This window comes from Bufo gargarizans, chromosome 2 (assembly GCF_014858855.1).
Source record: "Bufo gargarizans isolate SCDJY-AF-19 chromosome 2, ASM1485885v1, whole genome shotgun sequence".
Lineage (NCBI taxonomy): Eukaryota > Metazoa > Chordata > Amphibia > Anura > Bufonidae > Bufo > Bufo gargarizans.
In genome coordinates this window covers 155,544,314-155,556,399 of record NC_058081.1, presented here as the reverse complement: position 1 = coordinate 155,556,399, position 12,086 = coordinate 155,544,314, and the positions used below count along the sequence as shown (strand labels likewise).

The 12,086-nt window shown below is 41.8% G+C and overlaps 1 protein-coding gene across 3 annotated transcripts in view; it reads left to right on the top strand.

Annotated features, from left to right (window-relative positions):
- Positions 1–12,086, top strand: part of SLC12A1 (solute carrier family 12 member 1) — a 122,762-nt gene that overhangs the window by 48,120 nt on the left and 62,556 nt on the right. For all 3 annotated transcript variants that reach the window (XM_044279630.1, XM_044279631.1, XM_044279632.1), the window contains exons 12-15: positions 2,128–2,235; positions 5,994–6,117; positions 7,902–8,003; positions 11,594–11,749. In XM_044279630.1, the coding sequence (XP_044135565.1) occupies positions 2,128–2,235; positions 5,994–6,117; positions 7,902–8,003; positions 11,594–11,749 (490 nt within the window). The remainder of the gene's footprint in view (positions 1–2,127; positions 2,236–5,993; positions 6,118–7,901; positions 8,004–11,593; positions 11,750–12,086) is intronic.

The window sequence follows — 12,086 nt, the reverse complement described above, 5'->3', positions numbered from 1 at the left end:
CTTTTTGTTTTTTTGTTTTCCATTGTGCCGCTGTGGCCCCCGTTACATTCTCCCACGCTGTATGCTAAGTAACAGCATCGGAACACCAGGGAGGAGACATCAGCTTTTCTCCCTGGACGTTCCTTCTCCCTGGCTGTAGCGCTGTCCAATCGCAGCGCAGAACGTCACAGCCAAGGAGATGTAACACGCAGGGAGAAAAGCTGATGTCTCCTCCCTGGTGTTCTCATGCTGTTACTTAGCATACAGCGCGGGAGAATGTAACGGGGGCCACAGCGGCGCAACGGAACGGCACCCAGAAATAATAGTACGTGCAGGGAGATACCCCATATATGCCCTACATGTCCTGCTACTTAGTTAATAAAGTATGGACCCATGAAATGTTCTCCAGTGGCCAGCGCGGCTCAAGAGGCAGCTGCTGGGGGCCCCCCAAGAGCAACTGGGCCCAGGGCAGCTGCCCCTTTTGCCCCGCGTTATAGACGACCCTGCACATATGGAGTGGGCTTAGGAAATGGACTTAGCGCACTCCATACACTGTACAATGCACAACAATGTAACTGTATGTCATGGTGAAAGGGTAAAAGGATACCACCACCCAAAGTGTCTAAAGATTATATTAAAGAAGTGGGTGCAAATTTCCCACAGATGTTCCCAGAGATGCAGAATCTGTGTGGAACCTGTGGGCATCTTTTATGCATCTGCTGTATGATATAAGTTTGTGAACCCTTCAGAATTTTCTGTTTCTGCATAAGTCCTAAAACCATATAAAGATAGTCAATTTTTTTTAAAAATGACTCAAAAATATTAGACTTGATCATTTATGTACTGAGGATCATAATCCAATATGACATGTCCGTAAGTGGCAAAAGTATGTGAACCTTTTCTTTCAGTATCTGGTGTGACCCTCTTGAGCAGAAATAACGGCAACTAAACGTTTCTGGTAATTGCCAATTAGTCCTGCACATTGGCGGGGAGACATTTTATACCATTCCTCTGTACAAAACAGCTTCAACTCTGTTATGTTGATGAGTTGCAGATTTGGTCATAGACAACAGCTCCACAAAAATCCACAGCAAATTTGGTATGCTGAGGATCCTACACCGTTCTACCTTAAAGAGGACCTTTCACCTGTAAAAACAATGTGAACTTAGTATGCTGACTTGTAGAGCGGCGCCCGGGGATCTCACTGCACTTACTATTATCCCCGGGCACCGCTCCGTTCTCCCGTTATGCCCTCCGGTATCTTCGCTCTGTAAGTTATAGTAGGCGGAGTCTGCCCTTGTCCTGTGGGCGTCTCCTTCTCCTAGGCTGCAGCGCTGGCCAATCGCAGCACACAGCTCACAGCCTGGGAGAAAAACATCACATCAGTGGTGATACCACTGTCCTGTGGACCATAGTTGGTTCATTGTTCACCATCAGTAGAATTGAATGCATGTCCGCAGCACAGATGGGACTCCTATTGTAGCCTTTTTTTTGTTTCTGTAAGGGGATTAATTTTAACTTAATATACTAATAAAGTTTTAAATTGTGTTTTTATTTTAAGCCGTCCAATCCTACTCAGTGAATTATAGTCTCCATTCACCAGCCTTAGGCCTCATGCACATGAACAGTATTTTCTTTCCTCTTTCGTTCATGTTATTTTTTTTTGCAGACCGTATACGGAACCATTCATTTCAATGGGTCTGCAAAAAAAAATGAAAGTTACTCCGTGTGAATTCCGTTTCCGTATGTCCTATTGTTGTCCGCATTACGGACAAGGATAGCACTGTTCTATTAGGGGCCAGCTGTTCCGTTCTGCAAAATACGGAATGCACACGGACGTCATCCTGTATTTTTTGCGGATATGTTTTTTGAGGACAGCAAAATACATACGGTTGTGTGCATGAGGCCTTATTCAATGAGAACCAGTACACTGGCAGACCTTGGTAGTGAAACAGTTAAAACTTTAATTATGATTGGAAAAATGAAAGAAAAAATGTCAAATGTAATTGTTCTGTGACCTTTTCAGGCAGAGATTTTTATATTCTGTGTTCTAACCAGGATTCTTTTCAGTGTGACTTTTTATACTGACACAGGACTGTCACAACATCGCACACAACTTACAGTATTGCCTTTTATTTTTTTTTGTAGGTCATGAGTATGGTATCAGGATTTGGCCCCCTGATCATTGCTGGCATTTTCTCAGCCACCCTGTCCTCGGCTCTGGCATCACTTGTCAGTGCACCCAAAGTATTTCAGGTAAGGATGCCATTATTTTATCGTCTCCTAGATGATCTTATATCTGTCGTCATCGGTAACACAGGGAAATGTTCTTGTACTTGTACTCACTTATTACTTATTACTTTTCTTGACAAAAAGGACCTGGTGCAACAATTCTTCTGGTCCTATTCCCAACCAGCTAACCAAAAAGATAGGGCTCGTTCACACGACTGTGTGAAGTCCATGCCTGTGCTGTGGACCGCAAATTGAGGTCCGCAATGCATGGACCCCGACCATGGCCCAGCCGCATGGGGATCGTGGACCCATTCACTTGAATGGGTCCGCGATCCCTCCGTTCCGCAAAAAGATATAGCATGTTCTATCTTTTTGCGGTGCGGAGGCACGGAACGGAACCCCAGAAAGCACTCCGTAGTGCTTCCGTAGTGTTCAGTTCAGTGCTTCCATTCCGCATCTCTGGATTCGTGGACCCATTGAAGTGAATGGGTCCGCATCCGTGATGCGGAATGTACACGGAACGGTGCCCATGTATTGTGGATTTGCAATACGGCAAAGGGCAGCACACGTTCGTGTGAACGAGCCCTTAGTGAGATTCTGATCTACATCTCTTCAGGATACAAAATATTCAGTTAAATAAAAATAATTTTAGGCAACATAGTAGTATTATTGATGAGGTGCAAAGCTGCACTAAAACCACATGCTCTGCATCTATTTCTTTTCTTAATAAAGCTGTTCAATGAAACTGTATGGGCTTTGTTGCCACAGTCTAGTTTTGTAATAACGTTTTTTATTTTAGAAAATGAAATTTAGTAGCATACAGGCATTGCATCAAAATATGTAGAAATTATCATATAAAGAAGAAGAATTGCATACTAAAATATTTGGCATATAAAATAAAAGTGTACCAAACGGTACAATTATAGCAGAAGTTATAATCTGTTAATACAGGGTAATACAAAGCAAAATCAGCACTGAAGTCTTTATTATCTGCATTTAATGCTGAAAAGATAAAGGGGTTCAGAAAGACCACGGTTAAGAGTTATTGCATCCAAAAGTATGAGTTCTTCCTTTAGAATTTTGCTCACTTTAGACTCCACAAGTGGCTTTGCATCAAATCAAAAACTATGCCAAACTGCCCGCATGTGAATTTGGTCTGATCATATTTGCATACTCGTCATTTCAGTCACATCTTATAAGCAACTGTTTAGCAATAAAAGGGGTACAAAGTTCTACTTGGTTACAGAAAATAGATATCAGGATAGTTCACATTCATAGCACATACAGGATTGTGTATAATTTGTACATCTGCTCTTTAGAATCATATAATACAGGCACAGTACACAATTCTCATATTGTAGGGACTCTGCAGAGATAGTAACTCTAGTCAGATAGTATCTCTAGTCTTAGGCTTGTTTCACATATGCGTTAGATGCCAGAGATGTCTGGATCCGGCACTGCAGGACGCTACCAGATACCCACTGGCTCCATTACCTATAATGGGGACTAGTGATGAGCGGCATAAACAATATTCGTTTTCGTGATATTTTGCAAATTTATCGCATAATATTCGAAATAAATTTGCAAACTCTAGAATTCGTGATCTCCATTCATTATTTTCACAATTGCGCAAATCGGCACTAATGATGCACATATTTTGTCACAGTACGTGCAACTTCACATTTTAGCAGGTCTGACTACATATTACTGATTGGTGCACTAAGTATTGTTGTGACATCACAGCACTATGTCTGTAGCATGTACGTATGGACAGCAGAACCTATCCGCTACACTATATCAGGATATAACCTACACTGAGTATCTCCCACTAACTATCTGTAATATATATATAAGCTATGATCTAACTATCTAATGTAATGACACAGCAAAGCACAGAGCACAGCAATGGCACTGCTCTATCTCTCAGAACTGAAAAAAACGGCAGAAAATGGCTGCTGGGAGGTTCTTATATAGTAAGGGGTCGGCAACTTTCCTATTGGTTGCTAGGGATGTTGCTAAGCTCAGACAAAGACATTGCAGCCTTCTCATTGGCCCACAAGCAAGAAGGGAGATTACTGATGAAAACAAAATCTAGAATATTCGCGATTACGAAGATATAGCACTATATTCTACATCTTCGCAAATTCTTGAAGTGCAGATATTTACGAGAAAAATTCACGATTAGAATATTCGCGATCAACACTAATGGGAACTGGTGTAGATCTGGCCACAAGCAGGCAAATATGCTGAGAAGCGGGCGGATGAAAACTGCTGCGTACAGCGGTTTTTATCTGGCTGATTATGTAGATATTTGCCGGTCTGCGCGCCCGGCAGTGGCAGATTCGGCAGGCTGTTCATGGCCGGAACAGAGAAGATAGATGGGTAGATAGATAGATAGATAGATAGATAGATAGATAGAAGAGATGAGATATGGATATATAATAGACTAAAGACGTTATAGATTTGGGATAGATAGATAGATAGATAGAAAGATAGAAGAGATGACAAATAGATAGATAGATAGATAGATAGATAGATAGATAGATAGATAGATAGATAGAAGAGATGACAAATAGATAGATAGACAGATGGATATATAATAGAAGAGATGATAGATAGATAGATAGATAGAAGATAGATAGATAGATAGATAGATAGATAGATAGATAGACAGATGGATATATAATAGAAAAGATGATTGATAGATAGATAGATAGAAAGATAGAAGAGATGAGATATGGATATATAATAGACTAAAGAGGTTATAGATTTGGGATAGATAGATAGATAGATAGATAGATAGATAGATAGATAGAAGAGATGACAAATAGATAGATAGACAGATGGATATATAATACAAGAGATGATAGATAGATAGATAGATAGATATACTGTATATACAGTAAAACTGCCATTGTCAGTAATAAATGCATAAACCTACATTATAGTTTATCAGACAGTCATATAAAATAATATTAAATGCACACACAAAAAGATGACTAAAATAAAATGCTAGCATAAAATATCCTTATATCGCCGCTCAGTCTCCAGCTTTGGCTCTTGTGAGATTTCAGATTATCTTGCAGTTCTGTGCCAGAAAATTCAGTAACACTTTAGACTTTTATCACTGATTTGATTATTTACTTGCAAAAATAGCATTTCTTTACTGCAAATCTTAATGGGCAATTTCAGCCTTCCAAAAACGAAATATAATATAGAAAAGAGATTATGTATGTATGCATGTCTCACCCGGGGCACATAAAGAAAAGTACAATTGGAGGTCATTGCAGGAATAGATTCCATTTACTCTATAGGATTTGGACATCATTATTTCATTTCACACAGCCATTAAAGACAATCTGTCGGCCAGTAATTAGCATCTGCACCAGTGCAGGCATTAACTAGTTTTCATGTAGGCACAGAACATTTTGACCTTAATGTCCAGGAAAGGAGCATTCAGGTGATGGGTTAATAGCAGGTAATATCAGTTCTTAAGCCTGAGAGAGCCACTTGTAGCACAATCAACACCTCTAAAGTCCTTTCAAATTACCCGAGATGTTAACGTCTTTATACTGCCTCCTCAAAAGGTTCAGTCTCAATAATTATCTGGTTAAATATTATACGGTTGTACCCATAAAACTGAATGCAACCTGTGATGGCAGCTTTTTTTGTAATCACTTCAAGACGGTGAATCATCTCAGTGATGAAGGGTCATATAGTGGACTGGAACATTTTTATTGCAAAGAAATAAGTTAAGTGCGCGTGTATTGATTTCCCCACAGGCTCTCTGCAAGGATAACATTTACAAAGCACTTCACTTTTTCGCTAAAGGACATGGAAAGAACAACGAGCCAATCAGAGGATACGTTCTTACATTTGTCATTGCGCTGGCCTTTATTCTGATTGGTTAGTGAATTTATTTTAATGCTAAAAAGTAATTTTTTGAACATATTGGACAAAAATTCCATTATAGTACTTGTCTATAAACCTCAGTTCATCTTTGCACATAAAACCAGGAATGAATTAAAGGGATTGTGTCAAGTTTTTAAGTTGTTCCCTATCCACAGGACCTTTGGGTCCCATTCGTATGTATCCTGATGGAGCTTACAGGCCAAGCATGCATTTGGTTGCTCTATTCGTTCTCTATGGGAGTGCTGGAGATTGCTGAGTACAGCACTCAACCATTTCTGGCGGCCCCGTAAAGAATGAATGACGAACGGCCAGGTTGCCACTTCATCAGAACAGGGGATAACTTAAAAACTTGGCACAAGCCCTTTAAAGCAAACTGTACTGTATGAACATGTAATTCTTGCTTGCACATAGCTGTACTGCTATCCTGGACTGACTGTGTTACATAATATAATGGTGCTGTATACTGTCATAATATGATGCTTTGCAATGTAGCCTATATAGCTCCACCTAAGGCTACTTTCACATTAGCGTTAGCAGGGTCCGGCAGGCTGCAGGTTTTGTCCGGCCGCCTTTCGACATGTTTGCCGTGCTGCAGCCGGACCCCCGTCCCGCCCCAATTATAGTGAATAGGGCCGGAGCGGACTTCCGGCCGCACACATGGGCTACCGTTAGTACAGATCAGGCAGGCTGTTAGACCCTGGTAACACTAATGTGAAAGTAGCCTAAGACAGGTTTGTGAGTGGTATTTATTTATCCATATACTCAATGAAAATAATGGAGCTTTTACTGAATTAATATTATGGATATTATTTTGTATTGTATTTTGTATGGGGTGATTTAACAAGTGATAACCTATCCATAGGATAGATCACCAGTATCAGATTGGCTGAGGTCCGACACCCTGCACCCCCATAGATCATCTCTTTAGGGAGTAGCTCCCACCCTGGAACTACACAACGCCGTTCACTGTTTAGTGGACAGAGCTGGGTACTGCAGCGCTACTCCCATGGAAGTGGATGGAGATATGTAGTTCTAGAGCAAACTTCTGCCAACAGACTTATTGCAGCAAAGCTGATCGGCACAAGGTGTCAACCTCTACAGATTCTTACAAGTGAGGATAGACCATCACTTGTAAAATCCTGGACAACCCCTTTAAGTAATTAAAGGGGTTGGTTCAGCTCAGACATTGCTGGCATAGCTAAGATATGCCATCAATATCAGATAGTTGCGGGTCCCACCTCCGGAACCTGCTATCTCCAGAATTGGGTCCCTAAATTGAACGGAGAACAGCCATGCATGCACAGCCACCCTTCATTGTTCACAAATGGGATCTAAAAATAGCCAAGCGCCACCTCGGCAGTCCTATAGTAGTGAATGGAGCAGTGGCTGTGCTTGCGTGGTACCCTCTCCATTCACCACTGAGGGACTTCTGAAAGCCAAGTAAGCTTGCAAAACTATTTTCAGAACTCCCATAGTGATGAACAGAGAGCACTCTGCACATGCGCAACATGGACTCCTTCACTCTGGAGGGCCCGTTCTGGAGAAATGAGTAGGTGGGACCCACACCTATCTGACAAGGATATGCCATCAATGTCTAAGATGAGACATAAGATAAGCCAGCCACTTTAAGGTCTGCAGCTATTTACATATACTACTAAATAAGGCAAAGCACAGCATAAAACACCCGAGATTCACCAAATGGTTTGTTAAAAAGTAAAATGACAGAATAAAGATGAAAACAGAGACCCAGCGTTAAAACATTTCCTTTCCTCATACAGCTGAACTGAACACCATTGCACCCATCATCTCCAACTTCTTCCTGGCTTCTTATGCCCTGATCAACTTTTCCTGTTTCCATGCGTCATATGCAAAATCACCAGGTCAGTATAATGAAATAAATAGTCAAATCATGTGTAAGTGCTGGTATCCTGTGATAGCCCTGGGGCACATCCACAGTCACACTTAATATTCAAAATATGTACCAAACATGCAACTGCTAAGCTTTCTCTACAGCTGCACACTAGGGCCCATTGACAAAAGCAAATTATCAGGGCAGTTATTGGGAATTAATGTTTGTATGGACACTCGTTCCCAATAATTGCTCCGTGAGCAAAATAAGCTGGTGTGTTGGGCAATGCAATCATAAAATCATTACTTGTCAGCAGTACTTTGCCTTTTGTAAACAGGGATGTGCTGCCGATAAGCAATAAATCTGTGTGGGGATAAACAATCACTACTGCAATCATCCATCAACATGCACAGGGGGTGACTTGTGGGTGCAAATGCAGTGGAGCTCCACTGCAAATGCAGTGGAGCTAGCATTGAAGGGTTCATTTCTGATCATTGCCCTGTGTATCGCTTCATGTAGGGGGTACAGAGGTAGCAGGTACTATTGTGCCCAGGAGACTTATGGGGGCTACATAATAAAACACCAGTATTATAAAAAAGACATGGTAGGTGAGGGGCCCTGTTACAAAAATTACACGGAAGCCGGGATCAAGTTATGCCTCTGCCCCCTTGAAAGGTTCATGCTTCCCGCTTCCCATAGAAAAAATGGAATGGGACCGTCTGTACCTAGTTCCTCACCCACATTCACCTAGTTTCTCACCCACATTCACCTAGTTCCTCACCCATATTCACCTAGTTCCTCACCCACATTCACCTAGTTCCTCACCCACATTCGCCTAGGTCCTCACCCACATTCGCCTAGGTCCTCACCCACCATTCGCCTAGTTCCTCACCTACATTCACCTAGTTCCTCACCCACCATTCGCCTAGTTCCTCACCCACCATTCGCCTAGTTCCTCACCTACATTCACCTAGTTCCTCACCCACCATTCACCTAGTTCCTCACCCACCATTCGCCTAGTTCCTCACCTACATTCACCTAGTTCCTCACCTACATTCACCTAGTTCCTCACCCACCATTCGCCTAGTTCCTCACCCACCATTCGCCTAGTTCCTCACCTACATTCACCTAGTTCCTCACCCACATTCACCTAGTTCCTCACCCACCATTCACCTAGTTCCTCACCCACCATTCATCTAGTTCCTCACCCACCATTCGCCTAGTTCCTCACCCACCATTCGCCTAGTACCTCACCTACATTCTCCTAGTTCCTCACCCACATTCACCTAGTTCCTCACCCACCATTCGCCTAGTTCCTCACCCACCATTGGTCACCATAGGCATAGTGGCCATAATTAGGTGGGTGAGGAACTAGGCGAATGGTGAGTAGTTAATATAATTAGTCTGTCCTTTATTCAAAACTCTACAAATCTAATGTAACAAATCTAAACACATCTAATTTACATATTGCTAATACTCAAAAAAGAATATTACTTGCTGTACGCTGTTCTAATTACAATAACTGTATGTCGCTGAGTGACAAGTTCTATATTTGAGTTGTACAATATTTTATAGTGAAACTTTGTGACAGTTTATTAATGACCATCCCCTCGACCTGCAATAAGTTCCAATAGGATATATGCAGGGCTTGGGAGCCAACATTACCACATTTTGAATGTCTGTACAATAAGCAGTGACAAGAATGTCAATATCCTTCTTCCAGATATTATCTTTAAGACACAGTTTGGTATCACTGTATTGATTATGCATTTAAAATATGACACAATATGAACTAAGCCAGTAATGCTGGTGTAATAATTGATGTTGCTATTGGCATGACGCAGGCAATCTGGAGATAAAGGGAATTAAATAAGACACCATTCTTCAATGTTTAAGAATCCTTTTAAAAGTCTTGACTCCATAGTCTGAAAGAGATAATAGAATGTTACACAAACATATCAACTGTGTTTGCTTTGACTGTCCTACTACTGTAGGTTTTGGGACACTGGTCCATGAATGTCTGAGGGTAAAAACACTCTTATACTAAGGTTGTGTCTGGTATTGAGCTCAGCTCCTTTCAAGTGAATGCTGCTAAATGGCAATACTAGACAGGGCCTATGAATACAATTGGAAGCGTTTCTGGGAAAAGAAAAAAAACAGCAGACAACCCCTTTAAGGAGGACATATTACCTCTCCTGACATGTTTGTTTTAGTGACTACTTTCATTCCCTATACAATAACAATTCTGTTTAATCTTTTCTTATGATTCTATTAGGGTCATTTATGACCAGATATATGCCACTTTTGTCGTGTATATGTGGGTCAGATTCTGCCCACACCATGGTGTGGCAGAACCTGTGACTTCTTCCTCGCTCACGAGAGGTCTAAAAAAGGGGGGTGATGGGGAGGGGGAAGGCCAGCAGGCCCGTCTCATTAATCATTTTTTTAGGCGTAGATCTTGGCCTAAATGTAAGACAGCAAGGAAGCTATCTGACATTTAGAATCGGTGCTGGATGCACCGAAGTTATGTAGAGGCCGGTGCCAGCTATAGGGCATATTAAAACGCTGGTCATAATAAATGTGCCCCTATGTTGTGCTATTACCTGCTAGACGTTTATCAATAAAGGTACAACTGGGTGTTACCAGTTGGGTGTGTGTCCTTGTATAGTCTGACAGAGGCAGCACTGATTGGATGGTGTCAGATTATGCAGGGAACCCCCCCCCCAACTTGTACCTTTATGCAAAAACTTCTAGCAGAAACAATAGAAGAATGGCACAACATAGTGGCATAATAATAAATGCTCCAGACTTTGTCATTTCACGTGGAATACAATTGTCTAGACATGTCAGGAGAAAGTCAAGTTCTGTTCAAACAACTGTAATTTGAAATGACTTGCATTCCAGCTAGCCCATGAGCAGCCCGTTGTGGTAAGTCCTAAAGTAACCCACTATGCACAAAATAGGGGATAACCATCTTATTGATGGGGGTCCAACAACTAGGACCACTACTCAGGGGCGTAGCTAACGGTTCATGGGCCCTGGTGCAAGAGTTCAGCTTGGGCCCCCCTTCCCTCAGTGCATTGTGTGTCTTCTTATGTGGCACAAGGGTCTTTGGGCCCCCTCAGGCTCCTGGGCCCGGTAGCGACTGCTACCTCTGCACCCCCTATAGCTACGCCCATGCCACTACTGATCACAAGAATAAGGGTTCCCTAGTCCCATTCATTCTTTATGAGACTGCCGGAGACAGCCAAGTACAGTGCTCTGCTATCTCCAGCAGTCCTATAGAAAGGAATGGAGTGGCAGTGATTATGTGTGACCTGATGGTCCATTCACTGGTGGACCCCCATTCTTGTGATTGGTGAAGGTCCCAGTGGTTAGACACCCATCAATCAGATGGTTATCCCCTATCCTGTGCATAGGGAGTAACTTTAGAATTTGGCACAACTCCTTTAAGTCTGTAACTTGTAACCCTTTATAGCAATATGTTTGGAAACGTCAGTTTATTTAGTTCCCTAATAGTTTCCGTACCGTTCCTCTCTACTTTTAACATTACGTCTTTTACAAGCACTCTGTAAAGGAAGATATACATTATCACATAATGCATCAATCTTGTATCAACAGGATGGAGACCTGCATTCAAATATTACAACATGTGGGTATCCCTCTTTGGAGCGCTGCTGTGCTGTGGTGTGATGTTTGTCATAAACTGGTGGGCTGCTGTCATCACTTATGGGATAGAACTGTTCCTGTACATCTACGTGACATACAAGAAGCCAGGTATAATAAACTGTACAATAAATGGGCTAATTCAAGGTAAATTAATGTAAAGAATATAACAACACTCTATCTGGCTCGCTGGAACCTTCCATTCAGTTACAAGAATAATTAATGGTTTTAGAATTTCTTTAGTTTTGCTCTGAAAAAATTTGTAGATATTAATGACCTAACCTCAGTATACTTTATCAATATCACATTGATGGCACCCCCACCAATAAGCTGTTTTAAGCAGCCGCTAGCGCTGGAAACAAAACCGTACATGGAGCCGGAAGCAGAAGGTTCCCTCCACTGGGTAGTGACCACGCTGGTGTACAGCAGATCAGCTGATTGTTTGTGG